This window comes from Phyllostomus discolor, chromosome 2 (assembly GCF_004126475.2).
Source record: "Phyllostomus discolor isolate MPI-MPIP mPhyDis1 chromosome 2, mPhyDis1.pri.v3, whole genome shotgun sequence".
Classification (NCBI taxonomy): Eukaryota; Metazoa; Chordata; class Mammalia; order Chiroptera; family Phyllostomidae; genus Phyllostomus; species Phyllostomus discolor.
The window spans coordinates 173343546-173370310 of NC_040904.2; the positions used below are offsets into that span (position 1 = coordinate 173343546).

Below are 26765 nucleotides of genomic sequence, written 5' to 3' on the forward strand. Positions count from 1 at the left end.
TCCCTCTCCTTATGCATTTTAATGAAGTTGTTCTTTGACCTAGTTTCTTCTTATTCCCTTTCCTACATCCACCTTTATTTACCTCATTACTTAACTTTGAATATTAAAAAGAAATCTTTTTATTTCTGTTTCCTCACCAATACACTCTTCAGTTTTTGTTCAGATGTTCACTTCTCAACCAAGGCTTTCCCATCCCCAGACCAGCAGTAAATCAGGATCTCTGTGAGCAACCACAAAAATGCCATTTTAGTATTTTAAGGATACACTTGTGACCTGATCCTGGGGAATATGGGGAAGATTTTCTCAGAGGCTTCTGGGAAAAACTCTTGATTTTAAAATAGAACTTCAAAGTCACAGACCCCTTCTTCCTTGGACAGGACTGGGGCTGCACGCAGTAATTCCCAGCACTGCTGCAGCTGTCTTGCAACTGCAGAAATGATGAGCTTAAGAATGAAGCTGATTATGAGCCCCCTCAAGTGAAGACAGAGGGAAGCACTGGCCCTTGATTATATTTTTGAGACATTAATTTCATTAAGGCCTAAAAGCCACCTATCTCTCAAGCAATTTTGAACTGAGGGTTTGTTACTGACAGCTGAAAATACTCTAATACATACAAACTCTCTGTGTACACATTTAAATTACTCTTTAACTAGAAGTAATGAATCCTCATTTCCCTTGATCTCCTACTACATTAGCCATGTAATTTGCCACTTTGGGCAGCACCAACAACTGTCTGCTATCCCTGTACCATACCAGCACTCAGGCTGGTATGTGCTGCAGGTAGTTACACAACTCCGCCAAATGGTTCTCTGACAAGTTTATCTGATCTCAGCTGGTTTCTCAGTTTTGCTAGATGGTTAAAAAAAAGTCTGTCTCCACCTGGCTGTCATTTGGATAGACATAGCATAAACCAGTATGTTAAAATTTAAACTCCTAATTTTTCTTTTCCAACCATCTATTTTTTTAGTAGGTAATTCTCTTAAAGTAGATAATTCTGTTATCTAACAATTAAACATTTTAGTAAATGAGTCTATCAGTCAAACTGAATTTTTAGAGTTATGTCAAATACTTTTCCACACCCCTTATCAAATCATCAGAAAATATTATTGGGCCATCCTCCAAATAAATCCTAACTATAACTACTTCTTACTTTTTTTTTTTTTTTTTTTTTTTTTTGACTGTGACCACCTTAGTCAAAGCTGCTGCAATGACTTTCTGGCTTTTAACTACCCTCCCTGTTTCCAGAGATTCGCAGAGGTTTTTCCCACCATTCATGAGATTGCTACTTCCTTTTAAAGAATAACTATGATAAGATTTGTAAAATATAAACCTGATCATGTCTACTTTCTACTTTAAAATGCTTTTCTGAATGGCTTCTCAACACAATTAGAGAAAACTTCAAAGTCCTTAGCCAGGACCTGAAAACCTTGTGGTCTAGGTCCCATCTACCTCTCCAGTCTCCCCAAGGCTTGCTCAGCCCCAGGCACACTGGTCTCCTGCTGTTTCTTGAACCGCTAAACATATTCCTAGCGCAGGGCATGTGTTCTAGTAGGAATGCTTTTCCTTTAAGATAAACAACATGGATTATTCTCTCACTTCAGTGCATTCTCTTTCCCACTGTTCCCTCATTGGGCAGGCTTTTCCTGCTGCTCTGATTGATGACGTAGGCTCTCTCTAGGCTTGTTCACCACCCACACCCACTTCCTCTGCTTTGCTGCTTTACTTTCTTCAGCTATCCTCAGACATTGTCATTATCAGACACAACATTACATACTGGTTAACAAACTTTGCCTCCCCTTTTTAGAATTTAAGCTCTACGAGGTTTGCTTATTAAAGAAATAAGACTTTTACCCACACTGTTTTATGGGAGTTTTTGTCTTTAAATTACCTAGGACCTTGACATGGGCTGAATTTCTCCTCTCAAAAATTTGTGTGTTGAAGCCCTTACCACCAATACATTAGAATGAGTGTATTTAGAGACTGAATCTTTACTTAAGGTGAGGTCATTGGGGTGGGCTTAATCCAACATGACCAGTGTTCTAACAGGCAGGGGATGCTAGGGCATAGACACCAATGGAGGAAAGATGATGTAAAGACACCTCAAGAAGGTGGCCATTTACAAGCCAAAGGGAGAGAGGCCTCAGAAAGAGCCAAACCTGCCACGACTTGATCTCACACTTCCAGCATCTGGAATTGTGAGAAAATAAATTCCAGTCATTCAAACCATCCAGGCTGTGGTATTTTGTTGTGGCGGCTCTAGAAAACTAATACAGACCTCTAAAATGCCAAATTCAATATATTTCTTTAGTCCTTAACTTTTTCAACCCCCTTTTAACTTCCACACTTTTGAAATAAAGGGTGCAAATTAGCACATTTACAGATATAATTAAACAACAATAACAACAACAACCCACCTGTACACTTACCAGCTGTTACTGCCCTGTATGCTTCTTCCTGGAGGCCCTTTCCCCCTCCCTGCCTCGATGAAACCCTGCACTCAATTTCGTGTTGATCAATTTTGTGGGGAGAAGTTCTACCTATGCCATATATGTACCTCATTAAACATTGCTTCATTATTTTCTGCATCTGAACTTCATATAAGTGGATTTATATTGTATCTATTATTCTGACTTCTTGCTAATATGCACTATTTGAAAATCTTTATTATACAAATTCACTATGGTATAAAAGCATAAGCCATATTGACCTAGCATCAATAACATTTAAATTCAAACTTGAAAAATGTTTGCTATAAACGTGGCATGAAAATTTTAAAATCTTATTTTATAAATTGATCATAAAGTTTTCAAGGAAGTTAATATTAAACAAAAAACATAAACAGAACTTCATAGAAGTGGAACTGTAAGTAGCATTAAACATATTAATACTTTCACCTGAATAGTAAATAAAAGTAAAAGTTATCAGATAGCATTTTTGCTTAATTAAAAATTATATGATTTTATGAATAGCAAAATGTTATTTAAAAATCTGTTTAATGATAAAACGTGGGCATTGCCGTTTGGGTAGCAATTTGGCAATTGTTGAGATAATTCTGTTAGATAACAGAATTAAACATTTTAGTAAATGAGTCTATCAGTCAAACTGAATTTTTAGAGTTATGTCAAATACTTTTCCACACCCCTTATCAAATCATCAGAAAATATTATTGGGCCATCCTCCAAATAAATCCTAACTATAACTACTTCTTACTTTTTTTTTTTTACAGTAATTCCGCTTCTAGGAATCTTTACTTAAAAAAATTTGATATTCAGAAAATAAGGTCTATGAGGGGCAACCCAAAACAACTCAGAATTTATTTATTTAAAAAAGTGTGTGTTTATTCTTACATGTTTACACTTTGTCACTTTCAAAGTACTGTCTATTTGATGCAATACATCTATTGAGACAGTTTTCCTACTGCTCAAAAGTTTTTGAACTTGTTAATTTTGATGCATTTTAATGCTTCCGCCATTTTTTGTTTCATGTCTTCCACATTGGCAAAATGTTTCCTTTTGAGGACTTTTTTCATTGAGGGGAACCACAGAAATGTCACTTGGGGCAAGATCAGGTGAATAGGGAGGGTGGGGCATGGGGTCATGCCATTTTGGGTCAAAAACTGCTGAACACTCAGCACAGTGTGGGCAGGTGTGCTCATAAATCACCCATCATGAAATGGGCAGATGTGTTGAAAGAGTCTTCAGAAGAATTTCACTGAAACTGAATGCAGCCTCTCACAACAACACCCATAGGTACACTAATACAGATGGGTTCCTAGAACACTGACTTAGCAGGGAAGCCTGTACTACAAGGGGCCCACCCTCCAGAAGCTAATTCTGTTTTTTCTGGGTCTCCCCTTGTATATACAATGATGTCTGTTTTGATGTTGTAATACTGAAAAAGTAAATATGGGGAGTAACTAAAAATAGTAGATGTGTTGTTATATGTGAGTGTTGGCGATCAGGTGATATTAATCATTATTTTCAACATGTTAGGTAAACTTCCCTTTTAGATATTTTCATGACATATCTTCAATACAGGTGTCTTGTCCTACAATTAAAATGATGTTTCTAATAATGTGAATTTCTATGTCATGAAATCAATTTAGAAATTGAGCCAATTTATTTTATTTCTTTTATTTCATTTATCCTAAAGAATCCATGTTTGTCTGGGTTCTTCTTGTTTCAATGGTTGTCACACAAATTTTTGGAGATGTGCTGCATTTTCTTTTGTTATTTCAGCATCGCTCCTCCTAGACTATGTGTTTTCTTGTGTATCTCTGGGGTAAAAATGTGAATGCTACATTTCCTACACTCTCTTGCCACTGAGAAGCACTAGGGGCAGACTGGAAGGTCAGAGAAAAGCAGAAGCCACCGCTGTCAACAGGTGTCAAAGGTAAGGTGGTGGCAGTGCCGTTGGGGCTTCTCCTGTGGATCCCCCACCTTGACGAGGCAGGAAGATGGACCACCAGTGCAGGTCCTTTCAACTACAGTTATTTTGTTTTTCTCAGTACCAGCAGACATTCACTTTCCTAGTTCTTGTGAAACATTTAGTTTTTTAAGACACTAATTCAATAGTTGATTGAAATATCCAGAGATGTTTCATCTTTTCTAAAAGATGGATCATCTTTCACTGATAAGAGAAAGGAAGGAGTGTTAAGGAATCTATGGATTGGTCCTGTGATCTTGATTTCATTGAAAACTAGTTCAATCACTGCAGAATTGATTAAAGATCTGTGATCTGTTGATTATAACAATTGGCAAGCTGCTTGCAAGTGGTGCCTTCCTCCTCATTACAGACAGTATTTAAACTGTGGCTCAGAGAACATAAGCCATGGCTGTCCTGTGGGGGCAACAAGCCTTGCAAAGGAGTTGCATGTAATGATGGAGACAATGCTCTCCAGCAAGTTTATGAATCTTTTGTTTTCCAATATTTTTATCATGCACATTCACAGTTTTCACTTTTATAAGAAACATTCCAAAATGTTCATTTTTCCCCTGAAATGTACATAATGCCTCCATATACATCCTTTAATAATTTATCCTGGAAAAGGTCTTGTAATTTGCTTTGCATTTCAGAGAAATAAAACCCTTAAATTATCCTATGTATTGATGCTTTCTGAAAGAGAATCTGCTTGTTCTGATTGGGTCTCAGATTTGCTCACTTCTCACCAGCTCCATGGACTCCCCCATTGTTCTACCTAATGTATTTTCTCCACTACAGCAAAAATGAGCTTAAATCAGATTGCATCACTCATCAGCTCCTGAAAGCACACCCGTGTTTTCCCACTGAACACGAGATAAAGTACAAACTTCTGACAAAACCCTGTAAGGAAGGGGTGAGCAGAATGATATGAGTCTGAGATGTAATTGAGCCCAGGCCTTGGGCCCTGCTCATCTCTGCACCTCATCCCACACCACTACTAGAAGCACTGGCCTCTTTTCAGCTTCATGAACATGGCGAGGTCTTTCCTGCCATTGCCTGTGCTTGGGACTCTAATCTCCGCTTTTGTGGTATGGCTAGCTCCTTTCCTTTAAATTTCAGGCTAATAATCACCTACGTAGAGAAGCTTGACTTAATCGCCCTATTCAAATCAGTTCTACCACTTTTATATATTAGCCACTTATTTTTTCTTACAAGCCTTAATAAACCTATATGTAAATAAATTTAATCATTTGGTGCTAGTCTTTTACTTTCCTGATATCCACAAGAATGCAAGCCTCAGGGAGGGCTAGCCAATTATCATAAACAATGACCTAGCAGAATGCCTGTCATCTTGTTAGTGGTCAGTTATTGTTTATTGAATGAATCAACTTCTGGGAGAGCAAAAGTGTTATGGAAATATGTAATTTTTAAGAGTAAGTTTTATTCATCAGAGGAAAGAAAGTATTTGTACATTATAATATTAAAGTATAGTTCCACAGACTAAGACTGTATTTCACAAACCAAAATTAAGTAAATCTAGGAAGATTATCTTAAATAATCCTTTTTAGTCTTATAATCTACCCACTGAGAAATTTTCCAAACAAATTATTTATTTTTGTAAGTAAATGAACACAAAATACTATGGTAAGACTGTGGTGTTTCTTTTACTGGCAGCTAAAAGAAACTCTGAGGAAGATTCAGAAAAATCCAAGTTAGTTTAGATGCAGAGGTGCTATACATGGCCTGGCAAAGTAGTAAAATCTGCTCCTAGAGATGGGGTGCAAAGCTACTAAAAGATAAGTAAGACTCTGGGAATTCTCTGTATGCTCAACTCCTAGAGGAAACCTGAGTCATTTAGATTCACATTAACAATAATCAGGGCAATGAGTCACTACTCAAAGTCAAATTCAGAGATGCCCAAAATACTACTTTGCTCATATGAGGTCTGTCTGGAAAAAGTCCAGCCATTGTTAATATAATGAGAATGGTTTGCATGGCATCGATGTAACCTGGGATCCAAGGAGAGTGGACTGGAATGCATTCACATGCATGAACAGTGACGACTTCACTGTACTAGTCAGTGGGGGCAGCAGATGTTGTTGAGTGAGCATGTGTACTGTGTGGCTGTTGTATTCAAAATGACTGAGCAAGTAAGGCAACAAATCTGCATCAAATTTTGCATTACAGTTGAAAATTCCTCTGTGGAAACTATTTGGATGATTCAGAAAGCTATAGTTGTGGGAAACTGGTGATTGGTAGCTTTATCACAACAACACGCTTACTCATGCATCACATCTCATAAACAGTTTTTTGGCAAAACATCAAATCACCTAGGTGACTCAGAGTTGGTGCCCTGTGACTTCTGGCTTTCCCAAAACTAAAATCACCTTTGAAAGGGAAGAGACTTCAGACCACTGATGAGATTTAGGAAAATACGACAGGGCAGCTGGTAGTGATTGGGAGAACTGTGTGAGGTCCCAAGATGCCTACTTTAAAGAGGAGTGAGGCATTGTTGCCCTATGTACAATGTTTATTGTATCTTGTATCTTCAATAAATATTTCCATTTTTCATATTTCATGGCTGGATACCTTCTGGACAGATCTTATATTCGTTCACTAAATAAACAGTTTAGCAAAGTTTCATGCAAAGGTAAAAGATAGGGAAGAGGACTCAATATTGTCAAGATGTCAGTTCTTCCCAACTTGATCAATTCAACAAAATACCAATAAAAATTCCAGCAAATTTTTTTATGTTATTTTGTATAATGATTCTAAAATTTGCATGGGGAGGCAAAAGACTCAGAATTGTCAACATAACTTTGAAGGAGAATAATATAATAAAGTCAGTGGACTGACGCTACCTGACTCCAAGACTTACCATACAGAATAGTAGTCAAGGCAGTGTGGTGTTCGTGAAAGAAAAGGCAGATCAATGGAAGAGAACAGAGAGCTCAGAAATACACCCACACAAATATGGTCAGCTGATCTTTGACAAAAGAACAGAGGTAATGCAGTGGAGCAAAAATAATCTAAAAGGGCATTCACATGAAAAAAATGAATCTAAACAGAGACTTTATGTTTTTTACAAAAAATAACTCAAAATGTATCACAGACCTAAATATGAAATGCAAAATTATAAACCTGCTGGAAGACAACATAGGAGAAAACCTAGGTGACCATGGGAAAGGTGATGACTTTTTGTATACAACACCAAGGCACAGTACATGGAGGGAATATTGGATAAGCTGGACTTCATTAAAATTTAAAAAACTCCTGATCCTGAAATGACAATCTCAGAGAAATGGTTTTGAGACAAAAGTCATACTTCAGTGTTAATAAAAGGACTATGTATATAGGGCTGTGCAAAAGCAGGTTTACAGTTGTTCATATAGAATATAATAATAAATAATAATGTAAGAAAAACTCTTATGTTTTGCGTGCTCATAACTGTAATCCTACTTTGCTCACCTTCTATGTTAGAGTTAACTTTAAATGTAAGCTATTTGTTAGCCTAGAAATACATAGGCTGGATTAATCCACTTGAACCTGAAATTAATCCCACAGAAAATGTAGTAAAGGAAAATAAAATATTTGGTTATTTCAAAATGGTTGGAGCAATAGCATTTCCTAGTGATATTTGATTGTGCCCTAATCACAAAGATAGCATTTTTAATTTATGGTGGTGGACTTACAAGAATTGCCTTCATCTGTTATATAACACATCATTTCAAATATTTCTGCTTAGTTAATTTATTCATGATAATCAATTTCTTTGCAAATGATAAAGGCCATTTATAAAGTTACAGATGTAGGGATCATTGAATTACAGAGCATCCTGACATTAAATACCTAAGGGTACCTAAGACCACCATCTCTCTTTCTCTCTCTGTCTCTCTCTGTCTCTCTCTGTCTCTCTGTCTCTCTGTCTCTGTGTGTGTGTGTGTGTGAAGGTCCAAACAATTTTGTTTTTTTAAATGCTTACAGAGGAAATATTTGCAAAACTGATGGTGCTAATATTGCAATTTAATCTAATAACACACGAGTTAATTCTAAGCATCCCAACTATCCTCTTGTTCCTTTTTACTGGGCATCTTAGGCACTGGTCAGAGGACATGCGAGTAATGGAGTTAGACATCTAAAGATTCCACCTAAAAAATGGTTTTCTAGCCCTTCCTCTTCAGCTAGGGGATTGAAGAAGACAAAGTGAAAACACAAAATGTGTTTTTCATTAGTGTTTAAGCCAGTGGCTTTGGTTATATAGTTTAACTTAATAGCTTGGAGTTACCAAAAATAGTAGGTTAAATGTTTAGATTGCATCATCTGTGGTAACATCAGGATAAATTACAGATTTATTAGAGGACATAAAGTCAACAAAATGAATATATAGGAACTTTAAATCAGATGGAAAAGACGTCTTGTTCTTGTAGAACCTCCCCTAGACTTTACCACTGCCCTCTGCCCAAGCCAGACCATCCTCATTTTAATCATTCTATGATAGTAACCCTGTAATTCAACTCCTTACATCTTTCTCCCCTACATACATATTTTCCACAGTCACTGAAGTGACTTTTGAGTGTAAATATCTGATCATGTTATTTCTACCTTGAAGGTTTCTAATGACTACTTCTTGTTCTTCAGAGGAAGTCCAGACTTTAAAATGTCCTTAAAATGCACTTATTTGATTAAAATATCTGTACTCTGTTTAAAACTAAAAAGAGACATAAAAGCTCAAGAAATGCACATTCATACACAAATAATAAAATACATGCTTCTTTGTGGATCTTTATTTATGACCAAGGACGATTGTCAATCTTTATTCTAAAATTCATAATGAAGATGTAATAAATCAAATTAGCTAATTAAAATAATTTTCAAAATATTGCTGCTATCTTCACATTATTCTTACTTTAACTCACAATGATGTAAAAGCACAAAAGATTCTTAAGAGAAAATCTAGAACTTATTACAAATAGCATATATATATATGATGAAAGATTTGCAGTTGTATATTTGCCTTGATGTGAACCATAAACATTTGGTAGGGAATAATTTACTAAGACAGCAGATAACAGTGTTCAGGTCAGAGACATGCAATTACAGACTGCCAGGTCTAATAAATTTTCTATAGTATCTCTAACATGAAGTCTTAATCTTTGTAAGAATAACCTTGAGGATTAGCCTATGGCATAATACAAATCATGAGGCTAATGGGAAGTATATCCACATTCTAGATATCTAAACTATTAAGGTGCCCAAATTATTTTTAACTAAATTTTACTCTATAAAAGTCATGAATTTATTCAATAATTATTTGTTAGAAATCCTGTTCTGTGCCAGATATATACCCCGGATGCTGGGGATATGAAGGCTGAACAAAGGAAACAAAGAACAAAACCTTGCTCTTATGTCTCATGGAACTTTCAGGCAATAATGTTTTACATTCAGGACAATCACCAATATAAATTAATGAATAGGTCATTTTAAATAGTTATAAATATTAAAAAGAAAATAAAAGAGTGATGTGATATGACAAAAAAATTAGAATAGGGGGCAATCTGACATTGAAGGCCACATAATTCTTCCCTGAGGAGATGACATCTAAATACCAACAATGACAAGAACGAGAGTGCCATGCCAAGATGTGGAGATTCCAGACAGCAGCTAGAACAAGTATGATGCTTCAAGGTAGGAATAATGTTGGTATGTTCGAGCAGAGAAAGTTAATGGAGCAAGGGAGAAATCACTTATTGAGGTGAGGGAGTATGACAGGGCCAGTACATAGGACCCTCTAGGCCACAGTAAGAAATGTAAGTTTTATTCTATAGGATGTCTTTCTAAGGGGAGAGTTATATGATTTGACTCCCTCTGGCTGCTGCACAGAGAATGGGCTGAAGGAAGCCAAAACTGAAAGCCCAGAAACATTTTGAGTTGCAGCAGGGCCCGCAGGGAGGACTGCCATCTGGGCTTGAAGGGATGTGGCAACATGTAGGTGGTAGCACATGGAAGTGTGTGAACTGTGCCTAAGTTCTATAGGTAATTAATGAATATTTTTTAAATGAATGAAGGAACAGTGTAACTCAAATGAACATTAACCTAGTAATATATTATATTCCTGGCTACACCATTTAGGCATGAAAACTGAAACAAGGAAAAATTAGAAGTCTTAAATTTCCTAGAAAATCTAGTTTCTATTTGTATTTACTGCTTCTCTCACTATAAATAATTTAAACAATTTGCAAATAAATCCAAATTTAAATTTTAAAATTCCACAATGGTACTAATTACCATTTGATATTTCCTACTGTTGATTCTATAGTTTCTTTATGCAGTTATGGTCAGACTAAAAGCTATGGCATTTCATTAAAAGATATTTTATTAGCTTAATATACAAATATTCATTATTTAGGTATAAATCACTAACTTCTTTCTAAGGCAATTATTCCCATCTCTGATTTAGTATCTTCTAGTATTTCAGTCTATAATAGAATTTTCAAATTAACATCAATTTTAATTTTGTGTAATTAAACTAATTATATTATCCATCCAGGAGGAAAAAAATTAAACAAATAACAGAGTTCTACAAACCCCCCAAAAGGAAGAAATCTCTGCCTCAAATATTTATTATCCAAGCTGTGAGAAATAATTAGATTTTTCAGAGAAAGAATAGATATACTGAGATAGAGTGCGAGATGGTAGAGGAGGCATTATTTATTGTCTTTATATTTTACTACTATACTAATATGTGTAAGACAAAGAAAGGTGGGTTAGGAGAGTATTAATAATAGTCCAGTGAATTTCCTTTTGAAAAATAAAAGTATGGACATTATTATCTAATGATCTGGCATTATGTCTCATTTTAATGCATTATGGTATTTTAATCATACTTTGACATCCAGAAAATAATCAGCAAGTATACGGCATGTTGCCAGTTTTCATTTGTGACTTATAAAGGAAGAAATGTCAAGATTTGGGGCATTGATATTAGTGTGACTATCAGTCCTACCTTTACTGTTAGGAATCAATATGGCCTAGAATTTTACAAGTACCCAACTGGAATGTCTTAAATGACTGGCTTACCTGAAATTTTGACTTGAGATACCACTCCATCTCCTCCATCACTGTGTGCACGAACTTCTACAACATACTCTCCATCCCTGGGGATTGGGACCTCTATGGAATGTTTATGAGTTGAATACAGTTTGCCATCGTGCTGGCCATCAGGTCTATAGAGCACCTTGAAAAATCCCAAAAGGTGTATACTTAATACCGTGTTGAGAGTGAGCTAGTGCCCTGACACTAAAACCAAAACATTCCTACACTTTCATTAATAAAATAAGCCCTAGGGTTGCTATGTGTAATAATTGCTGGAAAATTGTTATTCTTCATTCATAAAAAATATATTTCACCTATATTTTAAGGTTGTCTAAGAGGATGTGCCTTTAAGCATATGAATTTTATCTTTTTGAGATGACCTAAAATAGAAGAGAAAATGTGTTTTTTAAAAAGTAAATAGTATAAGATAAGGGCTCTTTAAATATTTTGAAGTAGTCTAAAAATTGCCTCACGATTAAAATTTTTTTCACACTGTTCCTAAAATTTAGCACACATTGGAAAATGTGGTAAGATGTGTATTCATTTTTAGAAGGCAACTCAGTACTTCAAAGAGTTCGCTGTGTGCTAGGCAACTCTCATGTCGATCACGGTCAAACAGAAATGGGTTCTTTCTGTCTCTGTTCTTCAGGAACTGAACATTCTAACAACCCTATACTTTAAAGCAGTTATTCTATCTTGCTCACTTGATGTAGCATTTTCTTAGACTTCACTGAAGATCTTTCTCATTTCAAAATTTATCATGGCATTGTATCATCTGATTCAGTTCTATGGCTAGAATAAGAAAAATGAATGCATTTTGCCAAAAGAGCAAAAAATCCAAACATCAATTACTCTTTGTAAGAGTGAAGCTTCTATAAGAAATACTCCTATAATCTTCTATCTACCTTATATCCTGTCACCGTAGATTCATTTGATAGTGCAACCACATGATCCCAGGTAATGATGTAGCGTGAACCAGACCTTACGGAACTGATGATCCTCGGTGGCTGGCTCGGAGCTGTGAAAAGTAACAACATGTTACTGACCATCCCCACATCCAGCTTCAGTTCTGCAAGCTGCACTGCATCAGGAACTATGATGCTGATGACAGGTGATGACAGCAGCTCATTTTGATGAGTACTTATATCCAGCCACTATGCTAAGCACCTTACCTCCATGGGTGTGTTTCACGCACCCCACGGTCCTGTGAGGTGCGTAACATAATTTTTATTATCCTCTCATCATACTTCACTTGGGTTTCTTTTTGAACCAGTCTTATGAAACTGCTGTTTTCAAGGTTCTCAATTACTTCCACTTGACCCAATCAATGTCCCATTTTTATTCTTTTTAAATTTAACATTTTTGAAGCACTTCACAGAATTGACCTCTTAATTCCTTCTTGAATCTCATTCTTTTCTTAAATTCATGATGTTTTAATACCTGTTTCTGCCTCTTACCTCTCTGGCTACTTGATCTCATCACCAAGCTTTGCTGGCTCCATGTTCTCTGCTCAGTTTTTACCTGTTGGAGTGGCTTAGGACTTGATCCTGAGCACCCTTCTCTCCTCTGTGAATCTTCCTTTCATCTTACATCTGGGCCCACAGCTTTAGGTACTGATAGTTGTATCTCAAGGTCTAAACTTTTTCATAACCTCTAATCATATGTGTGTAACTGCCAATCTCTGCCTGAATGTCTAAGAGCCTTTTCAAATGTAATAAAACCAAGATGGGACATTTGTAATGTGCCCCCAAATATGCCTATGAGACATTCATAATCAAACCCCCTGTGTCTCAAACAAAAATCTAGTATTCAGTTTTTCATTTTGTTCATTGCCAACATCCAAATAGCAGCAAGTTGTCAATGCTGCCTGCAGAGAATTTTCCACTTCTCTCTACTAACACCACCATTTCTTTCTTCAACTACTGAAAGAGCCTCCTAATTGGCTATTCTGCTTAAACTCTTATTCACTACTACCCACTGTCAATCTAGAATCCAGAATGTTTATTTTTAAACCTAAATTAGGCATTACTCTCTGCCTTCAAATCTTCTAAAGGCTTCTTATATTTAGGAAGAACTCAAACTCTTTATTATGACCTACAAGGCCACTCATAGTTTGATGCCAGTACACTTCCCCTCCTCATCTCAGAACCTATATCCTGGCCCTCTGGCCTTTCTACACTTAAAACAGATCAACCTCTTCCCATCTAAATGCTCTGCACTGGTTATTTTCTCTTTCTGAAACAATCTCCCCCTTCCCCCACCCCCAGTTGTCACATGAGTCCTTCTTATTACTCACATCCTAGCACAAATAGCATTTTCTCAAAGAGACCATTCCTGACCACCCAAATGGAATCTGACTCTTGCTGAAGTCACTTTCAATTTTATTATCTGTTCATTCATTTATTGTCCTGTCATCTGATATATTCATATTTATTTGTCAGGGGTTTAGTTCTATTTTCGTATTGCTTTGTTTTGTTTCTGTCTCCTTCCATTAGGTTGTAATCTATGAGAATAGACTATCAGACTAGTTTGATGTCTTCTGTATCCTAAACACCTTGAACAGTGCCAGGCACTTAGCATAGTTTTGATACATGAATAAATTGGGAAAGAACAAAGAAATAAATGCTCCTTTCACAAATGAGGAAACTGAGGTTTAAAGATGTGAAGCAATTTGTCTATTGTTACATAATTCTTTACATGGCAGAAACAGATCTGAAACCCATGTGTGATATCGAAGTCTGGCTCTTACCACCATGTTTTGTTAGAAGTTTCTTTTTTTCCCAAGTAAATTGCATAAATTTTTTAACCCTAATGGTAATCACATCTTTAAGATATTACAAAATTCCCTAGAGTCCTGAATATAAATTCTCCTCTTTAATATAACATATTCAACTTGGTTCAAGAAAGAGATATCAAAGTAAAGCCTGAGGGAGGAGAATGAATAGAAATCTGAGCAGGTGAGTGGTCTTGTTAAATAAACAATGAGAGCATGTAATGATCAGGGAGTAATGTAGTGCTACAATATTTGCACTGTGCAGTGATGGATGTGTGTAAATCAAAGCACAGAAAAATTAATCAGCCTTGGCTGGTTTGGTTCAATGGATTGAGTGCCAGCCTGTGAACCAAAGGGTCACCAGTTTGATTCCCAGTCAGGACGGATAGCTGAGTTGCAGGCCAGGTCCTCAGTAGGGAGCACCTGAGAGACAACCACACATTGATATTTCTCTCTTTCTCTTTCTCCCCCCCTTCCTTGCTCTCTGAAAATAAATAAATAAAATGTTTAAAAGAAAAGAAAAATTAAGCAGAAATTGAATTTTCTCATGCTGTTAATGTATTCCTATAGAAACACAGTTTAAATAATAACAGAATGAATACAAATTGTTTATCTAATAGTGTAAAATTTTGAGGGGAGTCTTTACAAATAGAAGTTCTGTAGTTTTATTCCCATTGAGCACTACTGTGTAAAGACATTCTCACCCTGGCTGGCATAGCTCAGTGGATTGAGCTCGGGCTGCGAACCAAAGTTTCGCAGGTTCGATTTCCAGTCAGGGTACATGCCTGGGTTGCAGGCCATGACCCCCAGCAACCACACATTGATGTCTCTCTCTCTCTCTCTCTTTCTTCCTCCCTTCCCTCTCTAAAAATAAATAAATAAAATCTTTAAAAAAAAGAAGACTTTTCATTAAAATATTATAAAAAAAGACATTCTCTACATTTTTCATCATCTACATTAACTAACAATTTTTTTAAGTTTCTCTGTGATTCTAATGGAAAACATTAAAAACCAAATACACTAAGATTGCTAGGTAGTACATTTCTCTCAAATGCACATTCATTGTGACTGAATCAAGTACTCGTTTTTGACATGGCTAAAATGTAAATGCTGAGACTCACGTGCTTTCCTGGTGAAGGTCTCAATCATCTCGCTGGGAGGTCCACACCCCGCACTGTTGCAGGCTCTGACTTCCACAAAGTACTGGGTGTCAGGCAGAAGGTTCTCCATCCTGGCTGAGTACTCTTGGCTGTTGACTTGAATTCTGTGTGCAGCTGCTTCCTTGTCATGGGCAGACCAGTACCGAATCTGTGAACATTCAAGTGGAGTAACATTTTGTCATGATTCAGACACATGAGTTGTGAAAAGTTATTTTCAGCTGACTCTGTCATCACTGATGTTGACTGAGTATTATAGTTTCAAATAGTTCTTAATGCTACTTACATTTCTTTCAGTCTTAGACTATAGCAGGGCAAACAACACACGTGATTACAGCTGACAAGGACAAATCAAAGGCTCACATGATTGCTGGAAAGAGTACTTACACTGACAAAGGAAAAAAGAAACAAAAACAAAAAACCCTCCATAAGATTTACTTTCAAAATATAAACTATTCTCTGGAAGTATTTGCCACAATAATTTTTATCACCTATTTCTTGCTTTATTTATGTTGACATGATTTCAAATTTGTTATGAACCATTGATAAAGCAGCCTGACTGGAATACAACTTTGCTTAACAAAAAAATAGTCATCATGTAGCCAGTGAAATAACTTTCTGCTACCTCATTTCAGAAGAATGTATATATTACCTACCTTAAACCTATATAGGAGCCAGATATGAAAGAAATATTATACTTAATAACTTTGATTAGTTGTAGAAATTATTGATCTTTAAAATAATTTTTAAAAAATTCTATCCATGTTCTGATTTAAAATGATTACTTTTATCAACCAAAATATCAATGATAATCTTTCTTGACTCTTAAAATCTATGTAAAAGCTATCAATGAGAATATTCACTCTTCAAATAATGTCATTTGCTTGGTCAGAAATTTATCATTATATCTAAGTTTATAAGTAAAAGGAAGGAATTATTTATAAGTATACTGGTATTTTATAGATTTTAAATGCCCTGTCTATAAAATAATGGGATTTTAATTGCACAATTAATCAAAATGACTTAAAATAATATCTAATATTTATATTATCTTGAGCTTTTCATTTATATAAAATGCATATGAAACCATTATAAATTGAAATGGGATGACTCAAATTCACTTGGTAACAAAGTGAGATTTATAGGTTGAATGAGTGCATCTCAGAATAAAGGCTAGTTACTAATTGCTTTTTGGTTTCCTTTACAATATTTTTATTTTGTTTACTTGTGCTCATTTTTCTGATAACAGTATTTCCTTATGGTTTTGATAGAATCTTTTTGGAATGTTTGTCACCTGACCAGAAGGATGGCCTCAGAGATTTCACCAAGTGGCTCCAAAGGTTGAACTCAGCAGAGAAAAGACTTTCTAAGGACAGTACCCTCCTCAAGAAGGCATGAGTTTCCTTGTGCCAGAAGCAATCAGGAAGCAACTACAGTCATTTGAGAAGGAAAAGATGGCCTGTACTTTAGTAGGCATTTGGACTAGTTGATATAAAAGGCCTCTTTCACTGCTTGACTAAGAGAAATAAAATGAACATTTGTATTTCTAACAAAATGCCAGGCACTGCATAGGACCATCCACAAACATCATCTCAACAAACCTAGGATGGTAGCATTCACTCCGATTTCTAGCAAACAAAATTGAAATCCATGGGGTTCATGCATTCTTACATGCATGCTTGTTAACTGAATGTATACATTTTGAAATCTGTATACCACTATAACAATTTTTCTATCCAGTTTCAGGGAGAAACTTTTAAACAAGGTTAATGTAACAAAAGCTAGTTCTAAAAAATACTATGCACTAAAATGAGTGATAAAATTTTTCTGCCATCTCACCCAAAATTCCACGAGGCATTTTGGCAATGCAAAAGGAAAGAACAAAGCTTTCATTAATTTATTCTTTGCACCTGTATCCTGAATGACCAGTGAGTTTACTCATATGACATTGATAGGGATCTGTCACAGAGCCTCCATGAAAACTCACAGTAAATTAAAGCACTGAGTTAGCGGTGCTCAGCTATGTTGCTAGGGAGCAGAAAGAATTATTGACTATGCCGGATTGTCCCCGATTTTCTTATTTAAGAACAAAAGTAGTATGACATTTTCATAGTATATGCAACCTTTACAAATAAAAGCATCTTATTCAAATCAACTTGACTGAATACTCAGTCTCTTCCTTAATTTAGGACATATGTTTACATATAATGTACAATATTTTCAGAGAATCTTAAAACAAATAGTAGAGGGATATATGTAAAATATAGCAACATCCTTTTTATCTGAACTAGCTACTGGCCATATTAACTCTTAGAGTTAATTTCCACACAGTTGATAACTTTGTGCTGTTGGTTGCCATTGAGTTTCTTATTGTGGTGAAGCAGCAACATTAATTTGTGAGAAAATTGCTTGGAGTGAAGGGTACAACCTGTAGTCACGAAGCAGAGTGAATGTACTGCTTTTGATTAATCAGCAGGGAGATCAAAAGGGAACCTGGATGAATTAGTGGAAATGGAGTACCACCACTAAAACAAATAAACAAACAATCAAACAAAAACAAAAGCCCACTTTACAGATAGTAAATCATAAATTAATTTTATATGCTAGAGTCACATATAGTGTGTTTATTTCTATGTAATACTGTGACATTTTATAACTTTAACTCTTACCCTACATGCTTCTGGCTAATTCCAATTGGTCCTTTAAGATCAGTTTAAGGGATGTTTTCTTTGGGACATTCTGAGTGTTACCCATTTTCTGCCTATGAAGGTAACAGTATGAAACACATAGCTGATATTCTGTAATTGTTTCCTTTAGGAGTAGAACTTCAGAGCCAAATAGGATGAACAATTTAAGGATGCTTTTTACAAATTATTAAAATGTTTTCCAAAACCCTTAAAATTTACTTTTATGAAAATGTTCATCTCAAAAGATCTTGCTTAACCGTGAGCACTATTACCTGAGTTTTGATTTTGGCCTATAGTTCATCAACACATAGGACCCTACATCTGTCCTAGGTAAGCCAGTTAGGGATCTCTGCTTTACTCTTTACACTTAGCTTATAAAGGCCTAACAGAATGTGTCATGTTGGCTGCCACATACCTCAGAAGGACACAAAACATGGAATGATGCAACATGCTGATACATTTATCAATAGATACAATTAATTTGATAAAAATTGCACTCACCTGATAGCTTTCCACTATTTTTTCCATAACATGTTCCCAGTGAACAGATATCTCAGAAGATGATAACACTTTCACGCCTACTCCTGTTGGGGCTTCACTGGGAGCTGAAATTTGATGAAAACATATTCACATATAAGATGCCTATAATATAAAATTCAAATAGCACCATTTTGGGTATGGGTGAATTAAAATTATATTTTAATATTCTAAATAGTTTTGATATTTTAAAAATAAGTCCAAGCCCTGGTTGGCGTAGCTCAGTGGATTGAGTGCAGGCTGGGAACCAAAGTGTCCCAGGTTCGATTCCCAGCCAGGGTACATTCCTGGGTTACAGGCCATAACCCCCAGCAACCGCACATTGATGTTTCTCTCTCTCTCTCTCTCTCTATCTCCCTCCCTTCCCTCTCTAAAAATAAATAAATAAAATATTTACAAAAAAAATTTAAGCTCTTCCTATTAAAAAAAAATAAGTCGAATAATTTTAGTACCTTTTTCTCTATTTTTAATATTTATTGTATGGTTATTGGTGATATATGTACACATGTTCATACATGTAAATCTTAGTATGCACATGCACACACAGAATAGAATATGAAAAGTTTCATGGACCTCTCTGATATTTGTGAGCAAGAACACTGTTTATTTCTTCCAACTAATCTGCCTAAGAAAGCCTGCAGATGCAAAGAAAATCTATTATACTTAGCTTATCAAATCTACATGATCACGAGTAGGAAATTTGGTGTTTATAATAGAAAATTATTCATTAAATTTAATTTTCAACTTTCTCTTACTTTCCTTTATATGAGCTAAAGATGCATAGCAATACTGCCCACTTTTCCTTTTATGTTCAAGTTAAAACTTTTTAATTTTATTTTTAAGATCCTTTGAAACAGGTTTGACAGCCACCGCTTCTCGGGTTCAGGGGAACTTTCATAAGTCTAATCTGTTATCTGGGCATCAAGTCAAATATGTATCAAAACGGCCTCTGTTCAGTGAAAAAAAGTAATTTACATCACTTATGAAACTTACACAAAGAAACTAAGGAAAAATTTAAGTGGGGGCAATCAATTTTTATTGTCTTTTATTAACAAAACATAATCCTCTTTTGTGTTAAAAATGTCCTGCAGAGGAACACCGTTGCCTTTTCAAAGGAAGGTAAACATGTAGCTCTATGATTGATTTCTTAGTAGTAAAAGAAAGGATGAAAGGATGAACACATAGGCTTTGGCACATGCGGGTTTTATGAGACTCATGAAACATTTAGGAAATAAATATATTTTAATATAGAAGGTCATGACTAAAGGAATTAAAAAAATGGGTTGTTGCCTGATTAACAGCAAATAAAGCAACAAAAAATTGATGTTGGGTGAGAAGATAACTTTAAAGTACTTTTTTACTTTTATTTTCCCTGTGAGATGCACTCATGTTATTGAAATTATTAACACTGAGCCATTATAATTCTGCTGAATCAGAATAAGCATGGAGAATGTTAAGTTATTACTCAGGACTAAAAAGTCCTGGATTGGCCCTGGCTGGTGTAGCTCAGTAGATTGAGTGTGGACCTGTGACCCAAAGGGGTTGCAGTTTTGGTTTCTAGTCAGAGCACATGTCTGGGCGGCAAGTCAGGTCCCCAGTAGGGGGTGTGTGAGACAACTACACACTGATGTTTCTCTCCCTCATTTTCTCCTTCCCGTCCCCTCTTTCTAAAAATAAATAAATAAAACCTTTTTTAAAATCCTGAATTGATTATAAACTTAAATAATGTCTGCTTTTCTGTTTTTTTCTAAGTCTTTGGTTAACTAACTTACACACACATACATACAAATAGAAGATTGTCTTTCATGTTTGTATTGGAAATAAAGATCATGAGATGATTTGAGTAGATATTTAATTTTCAACAAACATGAAATCTCATAACTCTATGACTGATGAGCATATGTGAGTTCTAGAGATAGTAAAATGCTTATTTTGGAGTAAAAATGATGCTGACTAAACTAATAGATGAGTGTTTCCTCTAAGAGATCCGAAGCATAGATCACCTAATTTTAAGTTTTCAAACTCTTCCATCTGTACTTCTCACAGATGAGCGAGGAGAATCTTGACCAAGGACAATGTGTTAGGTCAGAAGGCAATGAAATCTCTGTTTCCTTTTCTGGCCATTAATTATTTACATGGTGCACGAGTACAGAGATAAAATAAGGAGGTACAGAGATAATAGGAAAACAAATAATATTTAAAAACATTGTAGCTTATATAAAAATCACAAGGATCAATGTAATATTTAATTTAAAACTATAAATTATTTAGCATAGAAGTATAAAGTCTTCTAAGGGCAAACTCAGCTCAGGTAAAGTTTCTAGAACACATTTAGAGCCAGAATTTGTATTTTTCCCCTTAATAGCTTTCTAAATTTTTCCCTACCTAAGAAAAAAAGTTCAATGGGGTCTCTGACTCTTTTAATGTAGAATTATGCCTAGATTCCCTTTAATAAAATCCCAGCACTGTATTTTAATGACAAAAATTCACATAAATGTTACAATTATACAAATTAGGTTAAGAGGGGGAAATTTTACCAAAAAATGTTAAGAAATTTCTAAGTAGGAAATTTATGGACACACAGACATACTGAGGTTCCAATCAAATATGGAGAATTTCTGATTGCAAAATTATAATCAAGATCCAGGAACAGGAGTCCAGCCGACTATCTTAGGAGAGACATCCCACCTACGATGGGCATGATTTTCAAAGGAAAAGTTTCTGGGGACATTCTTGTCATTGAGGGAGAGATTGCTATTTTAATTTGCCTCAAAATAATATTAATTTATTAAATGCAAATTATTATGAAAAGATCTTAATAAGTAAGGCCCAAAAGACAGCAGTGAAATGCTTACTGGAGAACTAGGTTTTCCTTCCCTTGTCATGTCAGTGAGGACTTATTTTTACCTACCGTCTTCTGCCGAATTAATGACTGCGATGAGGCTGTATGGTCCATCTCCTTTGTTGTTGAAGGCCTTCACTTTGACTTGGAATGCAGTAGAAGGTCGCATGCTCTCATCTTTATGGACATATCGACCAATATCTGGATTAGTAACTGTAACTTTTTTCCATTCGTCCCCATCAAATGGTTTAAATGCCACTATATAACCAAAATTGTTGCCGTAGTGGTATTCTCTTGACAAAGGCTAAATAGAAATGAAATATAAAATAGGTTTAAGCAATGCATTTAATAGGAGGAAAAAACCTGTGCCAATAATAATAATAATGATACACATGGAAGCATATTCTCTGTAAAAAATATGCAGTTAGTCTACATTAGTGCTGCCTGAAAATTGCAGGGAAAACATGCTCGAGCATGTGATGACCTTACTTACCAAGTCTGCTATTCCAGGAACATTGCTTGGTCGGGGTGGGGGATCCCACTCTGGGCGTTTGTACTTCTAGTCCTTCCTACTTTCACCTAAGCACACTCTCACATATGTCAGAAGGGCCCCTCCCTCACTTTCTTGAGGTAAAAATCACCTACTTGATGTTTCCCCTGGCCACAGGATCAGCCATTTCCACACTTTCTATCATACTGCATATCCTACCTCTTGGTTTAATTTTTTTTCTCTTTTACTCTATCATCATGTACACTATTTATTTTATTTATTTCTTACTTTATTTTCTCTCTTAACTACTAGGATATAAGGTTCTTTTATTTTACAACTTATATAAACTTTTTATTGTTGTTCAATTACAGTTGTCCTCATCCCTCCCTGCTTTACTCTCCCCTGCCCTCCCACATTCAATCCTCCCTCCAGCCCTCCCCCATTGTCTTTGTCCATGGGTCCATTATACAAGTTCCTTGACAACCCTTCCCCTTCTTTGCCCTGTTATGCTCCTTCCCCTCCCTCCTGGTTACTGTCAGTTTGTTCTTTATTTCCATGTCTCTGGTTCTGTTTTGCTCACTTGTTTGTTTTATTGTTTAGGTTCCACTTATAGGTGAGACCACATGGTATTTGTTTTTAACCTCATGGAACAGAAGTTTCAAGAGGACAAAGTTTTTGTCAGTTTTGATTCCCTCTTTATCCATTGTACCTAGAACAAGGCCTCGAGTAATATTTATTCAGTGATTGAATAATTGAATTGTAGAGTTGAAAGATAATGATGAGAGTGTTATACAAGAGTCTAGAATATCTTTCTTGTAATCAAATAATATAAACTGGTCCAAGGAATAAGAGACAGAAGGAGAAAGGAGGAAGGGCTAACACTGCACTCATCTGTAGGAGGCTGCCTCTGCAACTCTGTCTGACTCCAGTACAGAAGCAAATGTCCTGTTTTGCATTATTCTCTAAGAGTTTCTTATTATAACATGTGTCAATTGCTCAATAAAGAAGTCTGTGGTAGCCCTGATAATTCATTATTTATACACTTACATGATGCTAGTTCTAGAGAATACTAATCACTTGGTCATCTTTAACCAATCAAGTAAATGTGCAAATTGTATATTATACCTTTTCACCAGAAAATCCAACTTAAAATATCTCAAGGAAATATCTTAAATACAACACAGTTGCTTCAATAGACATACAAGAACATATAAAATTATATAAAGTTCAAAGGGTAGAAGGAGTTGTACTTGGTTGTACAGTACACAGTTCACCCTTGAACAAATGGGGATTTGGGGCGCTGAACTCCTGGTTCAGTCAAAAACCTACATGTAGCTTATGACTTCCCCAAAACTTAACTATTAATAGTCTACCGTTGATGGGAAGTTTTACCGAGAACAAACTGTTGATTAATACATACTTCTTATGTTTTATATTGTATTCTTATAATAAAGTAAGCTAGAGAAAATAAATGTTATTAAGATCATCATAGGAAGGAAAAAATAATTTACTGTATTTATTGGAAAGATGTGCACGTAAGCGGACCTGAGAGTTCCAAGCCACATTGTTCGTGTTAGCAGTAGAGATCCTGGAGTTTGCTTACAATCGTGAACAAAATGTGATTTTAAGTTATTAGAGGGTATAGCCTAACATTTCTGCAATAGTTTAACAGTTTTTTTCTGATTGCTAGTTCCCTACTTATTTTTGTAATTAAAAGTACATCAGATCAGCTATGGAGCTTTAAAAAATTAATGATTCTCAGGTCCTATTCCCAGAGACATTATTTCAAATTTTAGAACAGCATTTCTAATCCTGAATTTTTGACAAACTTCCCATCTTATCATGAAGCTGACATCCACAGAGTTTAAGAAAATCAAGCCTTGTCAAAAACAGTAAGATATTTTAATTTTCCTATTCTTTTCACTTTGTAATATTACATTGAAACTAAAATTTACATATAACTAACTTGAGATTTGGACAAACAAAAGTCATTTTTTCTAAATCTTACCTAAAAATGTGATTTAAATGTCAAATATAAAATATGATTACTCCACAAAGCGAATTTTTGCTAAATATCTACTATTACATAAACCAACTTGATTTACATAAAGAATAAAATCTGCCAATTTCTGTGCAGTCTCGGAACTTCTTTAGAGCTTACGCTGTGTTCTTTGACTCTCTGTAGTGATTAAATACCGAAAATACTTAAAGAATACATGGAGCTACATAAAACGTGTTAGCTAGATAAACGTCATGAGTCGAAGTCTCACAAGTCTTGTGCTGTCACAGCCTTCCCCATCCCCACCATCTCTTTTCACTTCCAAATTCCAGCTAAGATGCATTTTTACCAGACATTGTAATCTCTGATGTGGAACTCCCCTTTGGACCATAAAAATGTAATGCAATGCTTTGTATTCCTCTATAACAACACACTTGGCTGACTTCTAAGTCTGACCTATCATGATTGATTACATTTAGTGATCAAAACAAGTCTCAAGTGAGAAACAATCTCTAATTAAAAATACATGCTGATATAAAAGCTTTTTAAACAAATCTTTGGAGTTTTGAATGTCCAGTAAAAATGGCATGAATTACAGTTTGGTTACTAGGTCACAGTGAATTTTTTAAAATCTCTATAGTTGAAAATTTGTTTAATCATTTCGGCCAACAGATCCCAAGGCATTAAGGACCTGTTTTTGCACACCAAACCATACTCTTACTAAACCATAGTAAGCTGGTAAAATCTGACATGCATTTGAGAGAAAAAAAAATCTTTTAGTAATTTATTCTTGCTTGTGCTTTGGGAATTGTCTTTTTTATTGTTGTTCAATTATATTTGCCCCCACTTTTTCCCCACCACTCTCCCCTGTCCCACCCACCCCTACTTCCCACACCCAATCCTCTCCACCCTCCCTTTGGCTTTGTCCATGTGTCCTTTATACATGCTCCTTGATGACCCTTCCCCTGCTTTCCCCCATTATCCTCTTTCCCCCTCCCCTCTGGTTACTGTCAGTTTGATCTTTATTTTAGTGTGTCTGGTTCTATTTTGCTTGCTTGTTTGTTTTGTTGATTAGGTTACACTTTTATTTCAATTTCTTTCAGGAAACAAAATGGGTTTGAGACTAAGTATAGGTAAAGCAGCCTGTAATAAATACAACTCGTCAAGACTCACCGCCCATGTTATAGTCAGCTCTCTGTTGCTTCCTCCTCCACCTCCTACATCTGAAGGAGCCACGTTAGGTGCTGAAACAAACAAACAAACAACAAAATATAAAGGCTATGTGATTTTTTTCTGACGTTCAATTTCTTATTCACTACAGAAACAGTAATTTCTATTTCTTTCGCTGGGGAAGACACACTGCACAAGAGATCCATTCAATTATAATAGCAATGCCTCTCGATGGCTGTAATGGTAATCTGTTTTACTGTCAATATAAAAACTGATTCCGAGCCATAGGAAATGTGCCAGCTTACTTCAGCAAAAGATAGCGAAGAAAATTTACCTTTTTATACATCTTTAAAAATTTTTTGTGTCTTTTCATTTAATATGATTTTGAAAGATTAGATGTATAACACTTTGCTGGGAATTATCTCAGACTTCTTACCTTTGAACCCTGGGACCATCTAACCCTGGTGTTAGCTTTCTGCTTCAATCTACAAATACAGGTTAAGATGCAGTCCAAGTGCAGTAACAAAATGAGGTCCCCCACATATCTGGAAATATTAGAAATCTACATTGTTCCTTGTGCTCCCACTTCCAATTCCTAAATCTATCCTGGGACGTGACCCCGTGGGTGGCACCAACTCTCCTCAATCCCACCCTCTTCTGTCAAACCCCCAGCTTTCAGTCTCCCTGCTGTGGGGCTGTTTGCAGTCTCTTCACCCTTCAAAGGCACACAGTTCTCCTCTCAGTCTCTAAGCCCTCACAACCTTTCCTGTCACTGACCTGCAAAGAAGAACAGATATATGAGTGGTTTTTGTACTTCATTCCATAATCACTTTTTAACAACCCATGGCCCTTTTTCCACTTTATATCTCTGAAATCAGTCTCCCCCATATTCAAAATTGCTTCTAACTGCCAAATCCAATGGCCTCTCCTTTGTATTTCCTCCAAGTTATTCTTTCTCCTTGAAAGTCCTCAGGGTAGGTGCTATACCTTATTGAATCTGGGCACTGTGTCTTATTGTACACCGTGTTTTATTGGATTTGCATCTAATTGGAGATGTACAGATAATAAGCACAGTCTGTCCCTGAATTTGAGGTACTGGGAGACCAGCTACCCAGCGACATGGATGATGTCTGTGTTTTGCCAGAGGGTGTACATTCCCCTGCCCCCCTAAAATCATGTGGCTCCAATCTGAGATATCACTCCCAGATCCACTAATATTTGAAGAAGAAATGCAATGTCAGTTCTCTTTTGAGTGTCCGGATCCCTCCCAAACTGGAAATAGTTACACCTTCCTCAAAGTGCTTGAACCAAGCCTTCTGTGTACTGAATTGCAGATCCTAACAAATAATTGTGATTCAAAGATGACACTTCCCAACTTCTCCTAATATTAACCATGTAAATTCTCTGGTGACAGATACACATTAATTGCACACACATAAACAACATGTATGTTTTTCTTTATACTTATAAAACTATATCATGAGTTCCTTTTCTGATGGAGAAATTTATCTAAAGTTGGAGAGATTTTATTCTAATATTTAACTGTCACCACATGAGTGGTAGAAATGAAATTAAATTCACAGAGATGTTAAAAGA

General features: G+C 35.7%; 1 protein-coding gene across 2 annotated transcripts in view; it reads right to left on the reverse strand.

Annotated features, from left to right (window-relative positions):
* Positions 1-26765, reverse strand: part of CNTN1 (contactin 1) — a 318439-nt gene that overhangs the window by 24597 nt on the left and 267077 nt on the right. For both annotated transcript variants that reach the window (XM_028531929.2, XM_028531930.2), the window contains 6 exons: positions 25173-25243; positions 21580-21814; positions 18633-18736; positions 15409-15595; positions 12420-12532; positions 11500-11656 (listed from right to left, as the gene is read on the reverse strand). In XM_028531929.2, coding sequence (XP_028387730.1) covers positions 11500-11656; positions 12420-12532; positions 15409-15595; positions 18633-18736; positions 21580-21814; positions 25173-25243 — 867 coding nt within the window. The remainder of the gene's footprint in view (positions 1-11499; positions 11657-12419; positions 12533-15408; positions 15596-18632; positions 18737-21579; positions 21815-25172; positions 25244-26765) is intronic.